At 35.3% G+C, this 16636-nt stretch overlaps 3 protein-coding genes across 8 annotated transcripts; 1 reads left to right on the top strand and 2 right to left on the bottom strand.

Annotated features, from left to right (window-relative positions):
* Positions 1 to 22: 22 nt before the first annotated feature.
* LOC129242722 (serine/threonine-protein kinase RIO1) lies at positions 23 to 16410 on the bottom strand. 4 transcript variants are annotated; one of them, XM_054879524.1, is made up of 4 exons: positions 16282 to 16410; positions 13781 to 14078; positions 543 to 1796; positions 23 to 472 (listed from the first exon to the last, which is right to left on the bottom strand). In XM_054879524.1, the coding sequence occupies exons 2-4, from the start codon at positions 13841 to 13843 to the stop codon at positions 77 to 79; spliced, it is 1713 nt and encodes a 570-aa protein (XP_054735499.1). In that variant the 5' UTR covers positions 13844 to 14078; positions 16282 to 16410; the 3' UTR covers positions 23 to 76. The 4 variants fall into 4 exon arrangements, with proteins under 4 accessions (XP_054735499.1, XP_054735496.1, XP_054735498.1 ...); XM_054879521.1 differs by lacking the exons at positions 23 to 472; positions 543 to 1796 and adding exons at positions 11935 to 12350; positions 12421 to 13707 and having other exon boundaries at positions 16282 to 16394; XM_054879523.1 differs by lacking the exons at positions 23 to 472; positions 543 to 1796 and adding exons at positions 11935 to 12350; positions 12421 to 13707 and having other exon boundaries at positions 16022 to 16391.
* Positions 4055 to 5610, bottom strand: LOC129242727 (peroxiredoxin-2). Of its 3 annotated transcripts, none has more exons than XM_054879527.1 (5): positions 5533 to 5610; positions 4964 to 5145; positions 4785 to 4902; positions 4319 to 4724; positions 4055 to 4260 (listed from the first exon to the last, which is right to left on the bottom strand). In XM_054879527.1, exons 2-5 carry the CDS (start codon positions 5121 to 5123, stop codon positions 4210 to 4212), a joined length of 735 nt encoding a protein of 244 aa, XP_054735502.1. In that variant the 5' UTR covers positions 5124 to 5145; positions 5533 to 5610; the 3' UTR covers positions 4055 to 4209. The 3 variants fall into 3 exon arrangements, with proteins under 3 accessions (XP_054735502.1, XP_054735503.1, XP_054735501.1); XM_054879528.1 differs by lacking the exon at positions 5533 to 5610 and adding an exon at positions 5265 to 5467; XM_054879526.1 differs by lacking the exon at positions 5533 to 5610 and having other exon boundaries at positions 4964 to 5466.
* LOC129242723 (DNA-directed RNA polymerase III subunit RPC8-like) lies at positions 8211 to 9436 on the top strand. The gene is made up of 3 exons (XM_054879525.1): positions 8211 to 8464; positions 8529 to 9017; positions 9091 to 9436. Exons 1-3 carry the CDS (start codon positions 8354 to 8356, stop codon positions 9232 to 9234), a joined length of 744 nt encoding a protein of 247 aa, XP_054735500.1. The 5' UTR covers positions 8211 to 8353; the 3' UTR covers positions 9235 to 9436.
* Positions 16411 to 16636: the final 226 nt, after the last annotated feature.

Here is a 16636-nt window from a genome sequence, read left to right as displayed (position 1 = left end):
TAGAAATTTGTTTTAAGTATAATATTAAAATGAAACTTAATCAAGAATAAAGACTATTTACAATTACAATTTAGTTTTATTTGCGTGTGGTTGCCATCTTTTCTTTACGTTTCTTGACATGCTTTTTAACCTTCACTTTACGCTTTTCTGCCTTTGCCTCTTTAACAGCCTTCTTACGGGCTTTTTTACTATTAGGAGATTCATCTCGCGGACGCGCTGAATTGGTGAAGCCTGTGCTGCCGTCGTCTTCGGAATCTTCATCCTCGCAATCACTTGAATCAGTACAGTCTTCGGCGGTTTCTTTATTCTGAGCATTTTTCACATTTTTGCTTTCAACTGCTTCAGCCTCAATAAGTATATCCGGTTTTTCTTGCACATTTAAATCGGATTTTAGACCTGTTATTTTGCCATAGATGAGATCCTTCTTTAGTCCTTTTTTCGCCTTATCTACATCTTTCTCAAAATGTCGGACCTAAGATATATTTTTATGTAAGTACCTTTACAGTGCTCTAATTATTGAAAATTTTAGTCATTTCACTCACCTCATCTAATCGTTTCGGTATGAAAGTGTTCTGCCATACTGCTTCATCGATTTTTTCTTGAGCCGTGATCGCATTAAAGTCACGATCTTTTATCCGCTCTGATATGCGTTCTAGACATTCATCCATATTTTCATCAGTAATTGATTGATCTGTAATAAAGTCGAATAGCTCTTTCACGGTCATTGTGGCAACTGCACGCTTGCGGAAGAAATCTGATATGTTAACGCAATCTTTACGCAAGAAATCGAATGCATGCGGATGATCGTGTTCGACCGATTGGCTAACGTCAATAATTATAAGCTGCCCATCATGCAATAAAATATTGAATTCTGATAAATCTGCGTGCACCAATTTGCATTTGTTATAAATTCGCCACATAATCACAACACATTCGCGATACAGTTGGCAAGCTTTCGATGTGGTCAATTCTACTTCTTTCAACTTTGGCGACGGCCACCCTTTTTTGCCACAGAAACGCATCACAAGCACGTGTGAGCGTAGCAGTAAAGGTTCGGGCACAGGTACACCTGCGTTATGCATGCGCAGATAGTTGCGCATCTCTTTCTCTGCCCACGTACGCACCATTTTGCGTGGATTATGACGGCAGTAGCCGTGTCGGAAGCGAAATTCACCCGATACATACTTATCACGATCTTTAAATGTCAATATGGACGTTTTATAGATTTTAATAGCAAACTCTTCATCGCCCTCCGAGACAGCATGATATACATTAGCTTCTTTGCCGGTGGATATGCAACCATTGATTTCTTGTATAAAACCACTATTTAACATTTTGAAAAGTATAATGCGCGTACGTGGATCCATTACTTGCTCGGCAGTAGCACGATCCTGTTTATCACGTATACGAACACGGTCATCTTGGCGTCTATCGAATGTGACTAGTCGATTGGCGGCCTGTGAGCTCATATTAACGGTAGGATCGTATTTTTCTACATTTATGCGTGCTGAATAGCGACGGAATAAATTTTCTTTTGGCTGATAGCTGCTTACACGTTTAGCTTGCGTAGTCCCACCTTTACAAGCGGACTGGTTGAGTGATATTTGTGTGGTTTGCGTGTAGTCATATGAATCGCCACTCGCTTCTTCGTAGTCGTCTTCATCATCTAAGTCCTCATCTGGGCTTGGATCGTCTATAATTTTCTCCAAATTGTCGTTTTGCACGCTATCTCTTTTAATATCCTTAAACATGTCATGCTTCAATGTTAAATTTTTGAAGGTATTTACTAAGTTATTCTGCAAGAAAAGATATCCTATTAAAATGCTCGTGCATTCCAATTCGCTACAAGATTGCCTCGGCCACACATACCTTGTTTGGTATTTCCTCATGCTCATCAGCATCACTGAACTGATGCGATTCAAATTCGTCCATTCGCAACTCTAATTTTAAAGTTTTCTTCAGCAAACTCTTACTTTTTATTAAAAACAGTTAGAGAACTTTAAACGTGCCGTTGTTTGGCGGTAGTTGTTTCCAGTTATCTATGGTTTCCACTTAAACCGTGTGCTGCTTCATAAATACCCATTAAATCTCAATAGCGTCATTGTGAAAATAGCATTTCATATGGTTGTTTAAGGGGGTAGTATAGTATTTTTTTTTTTTTTCATTTTTTTTTTTTTTTTTAAATTATTCTATAACATCTTAAGATTATTGTGTGAAAGTTTGAAGTGCATTAGAGTAAAATTGACAAAGACACAAAGGATTAAGTATCTACCTCTCCAACCGGATTTCACGCTGCCGAAAATCTTTAAACGCGTTTTTCTCACACTTGCCTTTTTTACGGTCGGTGTCCACTGTAGATTCATATCTACTGCACCGATTCTTTTCAAATTTGGTTTTTTTGTTTCTTTACTTTATTCACGAGGTAATGACGTCGAGTTTTTTTTTTTTTTAATTTTGTCATATTTTAAAACAACAAAGTTTTCAAGTTTTTTTTATGAAAAATCGGTGTTTTGACTTCAAAGCGCTTTAAAAAATTTAAAAAAAAAAAAAAAAAAAAAAAATTCGACGTTGTTACCTGCGAAACTTTATTAGCTGATGAAATCAATTTGGTTTTTGATTTTAGTTGATCCAGTAATGAGTTCTGAGGGACACCGTAATAAAACTTTTTTATGAGACGTCCGCGAAGATTCGCTGCCACCAACTCATTTCTTCATAAAAATCAATGAAAATTTCACACAATATTCTTTAAATATGACTTTATAATGAAGTAATTTTAAAATTTTGAATAAATCAACTGTGTCGACAAAAAAAATTTCGAAAAATATGCTTGTTTTACACCGAATTAACCATACTACCCCCTTAACAAAACATGTGCAAGTGATGAAATCGCCCTACTTTAGATTATAAAAAAATATATTAGAAATTTCAATATTCGGTGGAAAAATTCATAATAACTCAATTTGTGTAATGGAGTTTAAACCATTTTTAAGTTCATACATATATGGCAAAAATTCCAACAGATACAAATTTTACAATTTGATAGATTAAAATAATATATTAAGCTAAAAAAAAAGTCATTACAAATTTTGAACTCTTGTTTTATTATTTCGAACATTTAATAAAATTAATTATAAAAATTCCATAAACCTTCATTATAACCACGGTACACAGAATACAGAAGGTGGCGCCTTCCGAAAGCCGCTACTTTAGTTCTTGTCATTTTTACAAGCGATAATATCAGTGCTGCAAAGAAACAAACAAAAAGAAGAGAAGATCAAAAGTTAAAAAAAAGAAGAAATTAAAACAGCGAAGTGATATGTTTTACAGCATTAAGTCTTGTATTTACTGTGGTGGCTAAATTCACTAACTCAAATAGACTTCTGTAGCTTCCACCGTTACATATTGGCCAAGGCGAATCTATTAAAGGGGTGTTGGTAAATCAGCTGATTTGTTTTTTCTTTCGCCATGTTCATGTGGCTGTCAGCACAGAGTAAAACAAAGCAAATCCATTTTATGTTTTCTACTTCGCCAATAGCTTGTTGTGACAAGCAAATGAACAAAACAGTGTTCTTGGTCTCGTGCCATCACCTTTAATAAATGAGCCTTGATATTATCTGTCTGAGTACCCAAGGCGAATTCGCCTTGTTGGCACATATAGATCTCTAGCCCATTTGACAACAAAGATTATTTGCCATTTCGCTCGGCGGTCATTGTATATATAAAAAAAAAAACAAAAAAATAGTGAAAATTAATGCAGTGGTCTAAAGTAAAAATTTCAGAATGTTTATAGTATAGTAGGATTTAACTTTAAGCTTTCTTTTGAAATTCCGCTTTAAAAATAGTCCAAACAGAATGAGGGTAAGTTCCAAGATGTTGGTGTTTTAGGCAAAAACATTCAAGTCAATCTAGCGGCGTTCTCTAAACATTTATGAGGAGTGTTTACGTTGTTACATCAACGACAATGATTAGTATATCGAGCTTTGAGGAAGCGCCACCCGAATTGGCTAAAGATACAGGCTATCCTAATAAATGCACAAAAAGAATATGACGCATATTAACTTCTTATAAAACTATTTTTCTTTATTTATTAGATCCAATTTTATTGGTTTCTAAATTTGATATCCAATCAGTATTTGTAAAAAAATAAGAAATTTTGGAATACATATACCAAATATATGAGGAGGTAGAGTAAACACGACCTTATGAATTTTAGTTGTTTTTTTGGAAATATTTCGTCTTCTCTTTTGGATCGGGAACGATCTGCAAAAATAATTGTTTCTATAATTATTTTGTAAGCTTAGTGTTTAAGCACAATTACCGTGTCTGCACCAGGCTTCCAGCCCGCGGGGCATACTTCTCCATGGGTATCCGTATATTGGAATGCCTGCACCAAGCGAATTGTTTCGTCTACTGAGCGTCCTACTGGCAAATCATTCATTGTTATTTGCCGTAAAATGCCACGATGGTCGATGATAAAGAGACCACGGAGCGTATGGCCCAAATCTTCTAAATAAACACCATAGTCTCTGCTGATTTTATGCGTTAAATCAGAAAGCAATGGAATTTTCACATATCCAAGGCCTCCCTCCTTTCGTGGTGTATTGATCCAAGCCAAGTGTGTAAAGTGTGAGTCAACACTGACAGCCACAACCTCAGCATTGATTTTACGGAACTCTTCAATACGATCCGAAAAAGCAATAATTTCAGTCGGACATACAAAAGTGCTGCAAATCAATAATTGGGTTTAACAAGCTTATGGTAGAAAAAAAAAATTGATCACCTACAAGTCAAGTGGGTAAAAAAGAAGAACTACGTATTTCCCCTTATATTGGGAAAGTGATAATTTGATGAAATCGCCTTTGACTACGGCAGTACCCTCAAACGGTGGAGCTGGTTTAGATACTGCAAAAACAAACATACAAAGGTAACTAGCAAATTATTAATATGATGTACGAAAACTTACTGACAGCCTTAGTAGTTTGTAGCTTGTGATCACCTCGGGGCCCTTCAGAAGGATACACAGAGCCATCGGCAAAGGAGTAGCACGAACCGCTCTTCTCATAACTTGAAACGGATGCTAATACTGCGCATAGTAAACTAACAACGTAAATTTTTGGCATCATTGTGCGTGGGAACGTCTGTTGTCTACAAATATTAGTTTGTAATAAAAATGAGTATGTAAGCCACGCAAGCACTTTTTAACAATGTGATAATGGTTATAAATCAAGAACTTAAGTTAGGCACTATGTGTTATTGATAAATACACCAAAGTATTGCCGGCTGATTTAAGGTAAATAATCGCTTATCACTACGCTAGAAATGCGTGCCACGATACAAAAAATGATGACGGAAGCAAACATGAGAACAAAAACAAACGATAGCCAGATTGTTTATAATTGCTTTCATTGAAGTCTAATAAATGACACAGATTGTAGAAAGTAATTTAATGAGAAAAATATTATATTTGTTTTGGTATAGCTTTTATTATAACAATTTATATATATCTTCACACGATTTAAAAAATCTACTCACAATCAACTAGCGTTTAATTTTGATTGTTCTTTTTTCTGCATCTATTCATGACGGAGTACATTCTTGCATACATCTTATATACCATTCACAGTAGTGATATTGTAAAATAACAGCATACGGAAGTGAAGAAAATTAGTACAAATGCAATTGTTTAAGGGGTTAGGGGTAGTCAGAATTTTCAAAAAATTGATTTTTTTTTTTTGCATTTTCTTAAAGAATAATGTTTTAAAAATATTGTGTAAAAATTTGAAGTGAATCCGACAAATACTTTTCAAGTTATTCAACAATTAACAAAGGGCGCTCGGCCGCGCCGGAGCCGATAGCAAAACTTTAAATGCGTTTTTCTCAAAACTATGTTTTTCAAACTGGTGAACACTGTAACTTAAAAACCGCTACGTAGATTTCAATAAAATTTATACAGCTTTTGAAAAACATAAAAAACTTGTGCCTGATCGAAGGATTTTTTTTTTTTTAAAATTTCGATTTTTTTTTAACAATTAACTGTTGGTTTTTTGCTCTAAAATCTGAAAAAAATTTTCTGAGGCCGCCATTTTGTTCATTTTGAAAAAAAAAAGCTTCGATCAGGCACAAGATTATCTATTAATAAAACTAATTTTTCTTGTCCGATTGGTTTTAGATGAATCTGCAAGGACTTGTGATGTTCACCGCAAGGGACTTCTGGAGAAACGGGCTTCACACAAACAGCGATAACTTTTGTAATTATTAATTTGTTTTTTTTGAAATTTTGGTGAAGTCAAGTTAAAACATGATGTTTTTATGCTATGTTTTTATTTTTGTTAAATAAATTAATTAAGTAGCAAAAAAAAATTCGTGAAAATCATCATTTTTTCGGGCCTCTGACTACCCCTAACCCCTTAAATCAAATTAATTATAAATTACCCTTATATGTGAGTGGAAAGTTGATTTAACGAAAATAATTAGCATTGTAATGGATGTAAGATATGAATATTATTAATACAATATTATCTTTTTTCTAGTTGTCAATGATCGGGGTTCGGATGAAAATTTTGCACGCATTTTGCATTTTACAGTGCCAGACTGGCACTTCAACCATTTCACCTAGCTACCTATACCAACATGGTCCTAATCTTGTTGTAAGTACCCCGTATGCATATGTGTCATCAATTCTTATTGACCAATGTGACACATTTTGTTTTGTTACCTCTTCTTTTACTCTTCCTATTTAAACAGAAATTGTATATCAGTTGTGTCAACACCCATATAAGTGATCTGGATCGTTCCAGCGTGGACTCATTATGATACTGAACTCTTTAACCCAAGGAAACCTATTTAATCGAATTATTGTTGTTACGGATCGATCAGATAACAAGCTCTTATAAGAAATATTCCACAATGTCAAATAGAACACATTTTATACCTATTTTAATTCGTTAGTTTTAATTATTAACATGAGTTACAAAGTCCAGGCGGACTATGTGACTCCGAAATGCAATTGGGTGAAGAAATTCTGAACAACAATAGAAGAGGGATGGAAAAGAGGAATGAAACCTAACCCAAATACTCTTAATATGTATATTTACTGATGGCTCGAAAATGTTAGACGAAGTAGGGACAGGAATCTATTGCGCAGAGCTAGGCATCTGGCAGCTACTTAAGCTCCCCGACCACTGCAGTATCTTTCAAGCAGAAGTTTGTGCTGTAGATAAGACTGCGGAAAGAGCATTCGCAAAGACATCAAGCAACGCCAAAATAAATATATACGTTGACAGCCAAGCGGCGATAAAAGCAATAAACTCATATGAAATTAGAGAGACTAGCCGCAGACTGACGGTTGCACATCTATTGGGTACCCGGACATAGGGCATTGCAGGAAGCGAAATTGTAGATGAGATTGCCAAAAACGCTGTTTACAATTTGAAGAAGAAAACGACATATTGAAACCTTTAAATACAGTATACAAGGACATCTCTTCGGACATGAAAATACGGATAGACAGGAGGTGGAATATTCAGACCACTTGCAAAACCGCGAAAATTATGAAGATAAATACGCCAGATTCGTACTAGCCCTGTCTAGAAAGGAGAGCAGAACTATCGTAGGTATGCTGACAGGCCACAATTTGCTAGCGGCGCACGCATACAAGATAGGAATTACAAACAACGATAGCTGCATATTTTGTAATGAACTGGAAGAGGGGGACACGCGAAAGCTAGCTCCATCTGGCAACACTAAGGATCTATAGGTCTATGTGAAGGCTTTCAACCAGCCAGGTTAACCTAACCTAATTATATATCTATAAAAGAGAACAGCTCGGGGTATTCGATCACACCTCATTTACACCTTAATTGTAAGAAAGAAAAGTCTACGAGTTTTCTAGTTCGAATAATCAATAGAAATACTACTAATGTTGGGTATTACATTGTTATTTGTAAGTATTTTTTCATTTTAGAAATGACACAGTTAACAAAAAACGTAATGGGATTTGGATCATTATTAATTCCCTTTAAAATAAATAAAAAAAATTGGTAAAGTGTTTAAAACTGTTATTATAAGCTCGTCTTGCGATTATAAATGGTGACACCATTAATTTTTTTTTTTTTTTTTAACCACTCTGTACACCTTCATTGTGAACTAACTTTTTCTCCTTACGAATCGCCTCGCATTTATTCACCTGGAATAGTCAAAACAAAACCACTGATAAAGGGCAAACAGCTGATAAAACACGCCGTCAACAAAACAGAAAAGTAAAAGAAAAAATCACACTAGATCCTTTAAGTTTATGAATTAAAAATATAAAAATTTTGTTGTACAAATAAAATAAATAAAAAAATAAAAACAAATGTTTGTGCTCGCTGAATTAAAAGACACCATAAGGATAGCGCCAGATCAATTTCATTTGAAATTGGTAGAAGCGATACGAGACGAAATCAACCGGAAGTTAGCCAATAAAGTAGGCAGAATATAATTTAAAAAATTTTTATGTGCCGAACATAAACCTACTTAATTTTTCACAGGTACTCTTAAATCTTGGTCTCTGCATTGCGCTCAAAGACATAGTATCACTGAAAGACTCCATTATATTACCAGGCGATGGCGCCTCACACACCGAAGTCTTATTTCGCTACATTGTTTTTCGCCCCGCCATTGGCAGTGTGCTCACAGGTAAAATACGTAGCTGCAGTCGAGAGGGTGTACACGTAACACTTGGTTTCTTCGATGATATACTCATACCGCCTTCGGCCTTACAGCATCCGTCGCGTTTCGAAGAAGCTGAACAAGCGTGGGTCTGGGAATATCCTTTGGAAGATGGTGCTAAACATGACTTATTCATGGATATAGGTGAACCAATAAAATTTCGTGTGTCACGTGAAATATTCGAAGAGAGTTCACCGATTGGACCACCCAAAACGGATACACAACAAGCAAGCACGTCAGCTGCGGCGTCGGCGGCGGCAGCAGCATCTACGCAGCAGACTGAAGTAAAAACGCCTTACAGAATTGTTGTATGTTTCCACGTGATGTAAACTATTCACAGCAGCTGACCCATGTTAAATATGTTTATGGTTTCTCTTTTAGGCTGCCATTAATGAATCTGGACTTGGTGTGCTATCTTGGTGGGATCAACAAAATCAATGTGCAGAGGAGGGTGATGAGAACGAAGATGAAGACAATGTAGAATATGAAAATGATGAAGATGGCGAAGGAGCTTATGAAGAATGAAATAAATTTGTTTACACAAAAAAAGGTTAAGTTTTACTTCTTCCACTTGGACAGAAATATAATACAATATTTACATTAAAGTTGAACATGAAGACATGGAAGTTGAATATTTCAAAGTGTATTAAACAAAGTAGAATAACTATTTGACGTACGCTTATATGGCGGCATGATAATAAACAACTTTTCTATTTGTTTATAGTAACGCGTTAAGCTTTTCTTCTACTTAGAGTATGATTTTGAACTTGGATCAGTATGATAGCTAGGAGCTTTGAGCACACAAATTTGTCTAGAGGCCTAATCAATTTTAAAAATGTCGAATTTTTGTTAATATTAAAATTGTTGTGTATTATTTGTTGGCTGCAGTGGTAGGGAGTAAGCCAAATTTCATGCAAATCAGAAGAAAACTGAGGGAGTTATAGAACTTTGACTGAAAGAATTTAGCCAGGGCAAATCGGTACTAGTGAGGCTATAGACTAATTTCTGTATTTCTCATTTTAGGTCTGCAACACTCTCCTAAAGACGTAAAGATGAATTCAGTAGAGGTTTGTAGGTGAATTTTCACCAGAAGATTTACTTAATCGCTGTACTCAGAAATTCTATCCAAGAAAGAGTCCTTAAATAAAACCAATTTTCCGTTACAGTTATTTTCCATTTTGAATTTTATTTTCAATTTGCATATCATTTGTGTTCATTGCATGCTTTCACTTTCACTTCTCTTGAGATATTTTTTTTATTTTAGCTTCATATTTTATTAAAGTGTTTTCTTTTTTTTTTATCACTTAAATTAAAAAAACGAATTTCCATTCAATTATTCGTGTAAGTACTTAATATCCTTTTGCTTTTGATTTTTTTAAATAGAACTTGCATGCCATGGAGAGGAGAAGGGCGTTTCTACTGCAGAAGGGCGTTTCTACTTTTCGTTTTTATTAACTTGTACACTGTATTTAAGTTTTTTGGTTTTAATTTAAGCCGCCGTCACATCTTATGATAAATAGGCACAGAAAACATTTTATATACATAAATAGTAGTAGTAATTCTTTATTTATTTATAGGTATTGCATCTTACAGGGTTTGATCGAAAAGTAATGAGCCTTATTTCTTTAAGTAGTTTTATTAAACCTATTGGGTTATACAACTAATATTCTTCAAAATAGGACCCTTGAGCATCAATTCACCGCTGGTAGCGGTCCTTCCACTGCAGGAAGCATTTTTTAAACCCATCCGCCGGAATCGCGTTCAATTCGGCTGTCACAGTTTTTTGGATCGCTTCGATGGAGTCGAAACGCCTCCCCTTCAGCTTTCTTTCATCTCCTGTGATACAATTGTCTAAAGTATTATCCTGTTCGTCACTTTCCAATACTTCACGACTCTTTTCCACACGCAATTGCTTTTGTTCATCAGTCAAACCCTTTGGAACCAATTTGGCACACACTTTGCGCATTTCAAGTTTTCCAGTCACGATTTCCCGCTCATTGTAATAAGTTACATTTAACTCTTCATTGATTTCACGTAGACTAGCACGACGGTCAATGTTCAAAAATTCACGAACCCGGTTCACATCTTCGTCTGTTTGCGTCGTCGAAGGCCTTCCAGATCGCTGTTCGTCTTCGACGTCCTCCCGTCCCGGCCTTCCTTGAACGACTTGTACCACCGTTTTACCTGGGCACTGGACAGAGATAGCCAATGATTTCGGTATTCGTTTTGTTAAGCTTTACGCAAAATTAAAACAGCTTTTACGCGCGGAGCGATGTTGACTGCGTCGCTGTTGCCAGTGAACTTGGACCGGTTTCTAGTGGAAGGGGAAGGTCCAACGATCATTTTCCCCTACCAGCCGATTCGGTTGATCGCTTGGCAGACGCTCCGCGCGGGAAGGCTCATTACTTTTCAATCAAACCCTGTACGAGTCGCAGTACTGGCGTTAATACTCTCAGTTTTCAGTTTTGATCGTCCAAACTTGGAGTGCAGTGATATCTACTGTCATTTCGCTGATCCACGAGTGCTGCTTAAGTTCCTGGATATTGAACACTTATCAATGTGCTACCTTTTCTCGCTACTCACAATACTAATGCTCTTCTACAGAGTCCTAATGTATTTGAGTTTGTGCAGACGTTGTGGCACCTGAGTGTTAATGTTAGTTATTAATAAAATCTAAATGTAAATGTGATTTCTAGTATTAAGTGGTGAAGTTAGGGTTAATATACAAGAAAAAATGGTTTGATGGTTAATATTAGTAGCTGCTTAAGCATGTTTGTAGGTGTATATGCAATCGTTGGTGGGCAATTTAATGATGTGATAAAAAATATTTTAATAGCTTTAAGATATTTATAGTGCCTTTAGTAACTTAAATTGAAAACAAACCATTTTTATAGCACAGAAAGCAAACTTTTTATAATTACGAGTTCGAGGGTCTACAGTTAAATTTAACTAAACTTTTAAACGTACATTTTTTTAAGATCGAAAGCGAGTTTATTTTTCTAAGACACTTAAAAATATTCCATTGTCTTTACATACATAAAAACATTTTATAAAAAGCAGGGCTTCTTTCTTTGAAAACATTAAGCATATAGACATTTCTTGTTCTTCATTTTACTCTATAACTTGCAACAATCCCACGAATTTATTCGTTTCTTTTTCCAATTTCTTTTAGAAATTTGTTTTAAGTATAATATTAAAATGAAACTAAATCAAGCATAAAGACTATTTACAATTACAATTTAGTTTTATTTGCGTGTGGTTGCCATCTTTTCTTTACGTTTCTTGACATGCTTTTTAACCTTCACTTTACGCTTTTCTGCCTTTGCCTCTTTAACAGCCTTCTTACGAGCCTTTTTACTATTAGGAGATTCATCTCGCGGACGCGCTGAATTGACGAAGCCTGTGCTACCGTCATCTTCGGAATCTTCGTCCTCGCAATCACTTGAATCAGTACAGTCTTCGGCGGTTTCTTTGTTTTGAGCATTTTTCACATTTTTGCTTTCAACTTCTTCAGCCTCAATAAGTACATCCGGTTTTTCTTGCACATTTAAATCGGATTTTAAACCTGTTATTTTGCCATAGATGAGATCCTTCTTTAGTCCTTTTTTCGCCTTATCTACATCTTTCTCAAAATGCCGGACCTAAGATATATTTTTATGTAAGTACCTTTACAGTGCTCTAATTATTGAAAATTTTAGTCATTTCACTCACCTCATCTAATCGTTTCGGTATGAAAGTGTTCTGCCATACTGCTTCATCGATTTTTTCCTGAGCCGTGATCGCATCAAAGTCACGATCTTTTATCCGCTCTGATATGCGTTCTAGACATTCATCCATATTTTCATCAGTAATTGACTGATCTGTAATAAAGTCGAATAGCTCTTTCACGGTCATTGTGGCGACTGCACGCTTGCGGAAGAAATCTGATATGTTAACGCAATCTTTACGCAAGAAATCGAATGCATGCGGATGATCGTGTTCGACCGATTGGCTAACGTCAATAATTATAAGCTGCCCATCATGCAATAAAATATTGAATTCTGATAAATCTGCGTGCACCAATTTGCATTTATTATAAATTCGCCACATAATCACAACACATTCGCGATACAGTTGGCAAGCTTTTGATGTGGTCAATTCTACTTCTTTCAACTTTGGCGAAGGCCACCCTTTTTTGCCACAGAAACGCATCACAAGCACGTGTGAGCGTAGCAGTAAAGGTTCGGGCACAGGTACACCTGCGTTATGCATGCGGAGATAGTTGCGCATCTCTTTCTCTGCCCACGTACGCACCATTTTGCGTGGATTATGACGGCAGTAGCCGTGTCGGAAGCGAAATTCACCCGATACATACTTATCACGATCTTTAAATGTCAATATGGACGTTTTATAGATTTTAATAGCAAACTCTTCATCGCGCTCCGAGACAGCATGATATACATTAGCTTCTTTGCCGGTGGATATGCAACCATTGATTTCTTGTATAAAACCACTATTTAACATTTTGAAAAGTATCATGCGCGTACGTGGATCCATTACTTGCTCGGCAGTAGCACGATCCTGTTTATCACGTATACGAACACGGTCATCTTGGCGTCTATCGAATGTCACCAATCGATTGGCGGCCTGTGAGCTCATATTAACGGTAGGATCGTATTTTTCTACATTTATGCGTGTTGAATAGCGACGGAATAAATTTTCTTTTGGCTGATAGCTGCTTACACGTTTAGCTTGCGTAGTCCCACCTTTACAAGCGGACTGGTTGAGTGATATTTGTGTGGTTTGCGCATTGTGCTTTTGATAGCCTGTATAGGACTCTTCGTAGTCATATGAATCGCCACTCGCTTCTTCGTAGTCGTCTTCATCATCTAAGTCCTCATCTGGGCTTGGATCGTCTATAATTTTCTCCAAATTGTCGTTTTGCATGCTATCTCTTTTAATATCCTTAAACATGTCATGCTTCACTGTTAAATTTTTGAAGGTATTTACAAAGTTATTCTGCAAGAAAAGATATCCTATTAAAACGCTCGTGTATTCCAATTCGCTACAAGATTGCCTCGGCCACACATACTTTGTATGGTATTTCCTCATCCTCATCAGCATCACTGAACTGATGCGATTCAAATTCGTCCATTGTCAACTCTAACTTTAAAGATTTCTTCAGCAAACTTTTACTTTTTATTAAATTAATGTTGGAAAACAGTTCAAGAACTTTACACGTGCCGTTGTTGGGAGGTAGTTGTTTCCAGTTAGTGTGTGTGCTGCTTCTTAAATACCCATTAAATATATCACTCACAATAGTGTCATTGTGAAATTAGTATTTCATATGGTTGTTTAACAAAATATGTGCAAGTGATGAAATCGCCCTACTGTAGATTATAAAAAAATATATGAAATTTTAATATTCGGTGGAAAAATTCATAATAATTGAATTCGTGAAATTTTAAATTTCCTTTTATAGCTTATATATATTGTAAAAATTCCAACAGTACAAATTTTACAATATGATAGATTAAAATAATATATTAAACTAAAAAATTAATTATAAAAATTCTATAAATCTTCATTATAACCACGGTACACAGAGTACAGAAGGGGCCTTTCGAAAGTCGCTAATTTATTTCTTGCAATTTTTGCAACCGATAATATCAGTGCTGGAAAGAAACAAACAAAAGTGAAGTTCAGAAGTTTAAAACCTGTTGATATAAGGAAAAAATTAAACCAGCGAAGTGATATATTCTACAATAATATAGTGTATTTACTGTGGTGGCTAAATTCATTAACCCAAATGGACTTCTGTAGCTTCCGAAGTTATATATTACCTGTCTACCCAAGGTGCTTTCATAAATTCGCTTTGCCGACACATATAAATTTGTGTAGCCCAGTTGACAACAAAGAATATTTGCCGTTTTGCTCTGCGCTTATTGTATATATTTTTATTAGATAAATACATAAAAACGAGGTTGATGTATACCAGGTTTGCTCTTTAGGTGTGGTGAAAAAAAAATTTGAGGGGTACTTTGGATTTTACGTCATTCGTTTTGTGTTTCACTAAGCTAAGGCTAAATTTTGTGAAATTCAAAACGAATGACGCTGGCATATCTATCAAATTCGCTCAGAGCCGAATAACGGTCCTCTAAAAATCTTTTCAACATGGATAAAAAAACCAAAAAATTAGTGAGATGAAACCTGAAATAATTAATGGTGCATTCAACATTAATGCAGTGGTCTAAAGTAAAAATTTCAGAAATACTGTAGTTGACAGGATTTAACCTTCCGTTATAAAATTCCGCTATGATTTACGCTTTAAAAATAGTCCAATAGTTCCGCAGACACTAACGAGCACAAAACTGAGCAAAACTCATCCCGTAGAGAACAACTGGTTCTTTTAGTTACATATTTACTCAATACATCGGTTTTAGTATGTATGTGTTTGGTTGCATCTACACAATGGTGGCATTGTTTTTTTTCTTAAACACTTTTTCACACATCCGCGTTAACAGTTACAATTTAATAAACCAAAGCCAAAAGCCAATAACTGTTTGGCAACACTGTGTGGTGAGAGAGCAATCAGCTGACAGGGTTTTATGGAAATTTTCAAATATCGTGAAATAAGATCTACGATACTACGATACGGAAGGAAGGAATTTTTCATTTACATGGAGTTCTCATTAGTTTGATCGTAACAACTGACAGGTGACAGGGGACTGCATTTACGTCGTTCACTGTTTTCAGCATTAGTTACATATTTACACAATACATCGGCTTGTGTGTGTATGTGTTTGGTTGTATCTACACAATGCTGCCATTGATATATTTGCTTACACACTGTTTCCCACATCCGCGTTATCAGTGACAATTTTTCATTGTTTAGTAAACCAAAGCCAAAAACCAACATATGCAAATAGTTCATTTATCCATAATTAACATTATTCAACAGTCTTTTTAAGTTATTTTAATAAAAATTTTAATTTTTCTAAATTTATTTTGTAAATGATTTCGAAATGTACTGCTTGGCAACACTGTGTGGTGAGAGAACAATCAGCTGCCAGGGTTTTATGGGAATTTTCAAAAATCGTGAAATAAAATCTACGATACTAAGATACGGCAGGAAGTAATTTTTCATTTACATGGGGTTCTCATTAGCATAGCATAATGGGATTTGAATCATCATTAATTACCTTCTAAATATATAATAAATTTGGCAAGTTGCGATTATAAATGGTAGCACCATTAATTATTTTTTTGTGAACCACTCTGTATACCGTGAATGTGAACTAACTTTTTCTCCTTGCGCCTCGCTTTTATTTACCTGGAATAGTCAAAACAAAACCATTGATAAAAGCCAAACAGCTGATAAAACACGCCGTCAACAAAACAGAAAGGTAAAAGAAAAAATCAGGCTCCGACTCCATGCAGTACCCCCTCACTTGTTTTGAGAGAAATATTACGAATTTTCCAATGAAATTCACAGGAGATGTTGATTTCGTGCTTATTTTGCTAAAACTAGCACCAACACTATTCAGTTAATAATAGTTTTTAAGTTATTTGTTGATAAAATTTGTCTTTTACCTTCACCAAATTTTGATACAATAAGTGCACTTATCACATTTATTTTAATAAATATTCAAACTACATTAACATACACACACGTTTTTAACTCTTTTTATTGGTATATACCATAAATTAACAATTTAAATTGCATTTACAACTTGCAAACACTTGACGCGCCAGCTAAATTTACAATACCTGAAAATCATGGCTGAATGGAGTGCTGCCGGAAGCAAAAAATAATAAAAAAATAGAATGCGATTGAAAACGAAGCAACATAGGAACATAATTTCCACACACTCTTTTTTGTTAGAATAATGAGGGAATGGGGGTTTACAACCTCTAAGGTGTATATATTGAGTTCATAAATATATAT

Source organism: Anastrepha obliqua, chromosome 3 (genome assembly GCF_027943255.1).
Source record: "Anastrepha obliqua isolate idAnaObli1 chromosome 3, idAnaObli1_1.0, whole genome shotgun sequence".
NCBI classification, from domain to species: domain Eukaryota; kingdom Metazoa; phylum Arthropoda; class Insecta; order Diptera; family Tephritidae; genus Anastrepha; species Anastrepha obliqua.
The sequence above is the reverse complement of the archived record's forward strand: the minus strand, read 5'-3'. Positions and strand labels throughout refer to the sequence as shown.

Excerpts from the sequence above, each read along its gene's own strand:
- LOC129242727 (XM_054879527.1), bottom strand. The coding sequence starts at position 5,123 with ATGATGCCAAAAATTTACGTTGTTAGTTTACTATGCGCAGTATTAGCA. Across the intron at positions 4,903-4,963 it reads ACAAACTACTAAGGCTGTCA|TATCTAAACCAGCTCCACCG; the intron begins GTAAGTTTTCGT and ends TTGTTTTTGCAG. Across the intron at positions 4,261-4,318 it reads GGAAGCCTGGTGCAGACACG|ATCGTTCCCGATCCAAAAGA; the intron begins GTAATTGTGCTT and ends TTATTTTTGCAG.
- LOC129242723 (XM_054879525.1), top strand. The coding sequence starts at position 8,354 with ATGTTTGTGCTCGCTGAATTAAAAGACACCATAAGGATAGCGCCAGAT. Across the intron at positions 8,465-8,528 it reads ACCGGAAGTTAGCCAATAAA|GTACTCTTAAATCTTGGTCT; the intron begins GTAGGCAGAATA and ends AATTTTTCACAG. Across the intron at positions 9,018-9,090 it reads AAACGCCTTACAGAATTGTT|GCTGCCATTAATGAATCTGG; the intron begins GTATGTTTCCAC and ends TTTCTCTTTTAG.
- LOC129242722 (XM_054879521.1), bottom strand. The coding sequence starts at position 13,843 with ATGGACGAATTTGAATCGCATCAGTTCAGTGATGCTGATGAGGATGAG. Across the intron at positions 13,708-13,780 it reads ATGAGGAAATACCATACAAA|AATAACTTTGTAAATACCTT; the intron begins GTATGTGTGGCC and ends CTTTTCTTGCAG. Across the intron at positions 12,351-12,420 it reads TACCGAAACGATTAGATGAG|GTCCGGCATTTTGAGAAAGA; the intron begins GTGAGTGAAATG and ends AATATATCTTAG.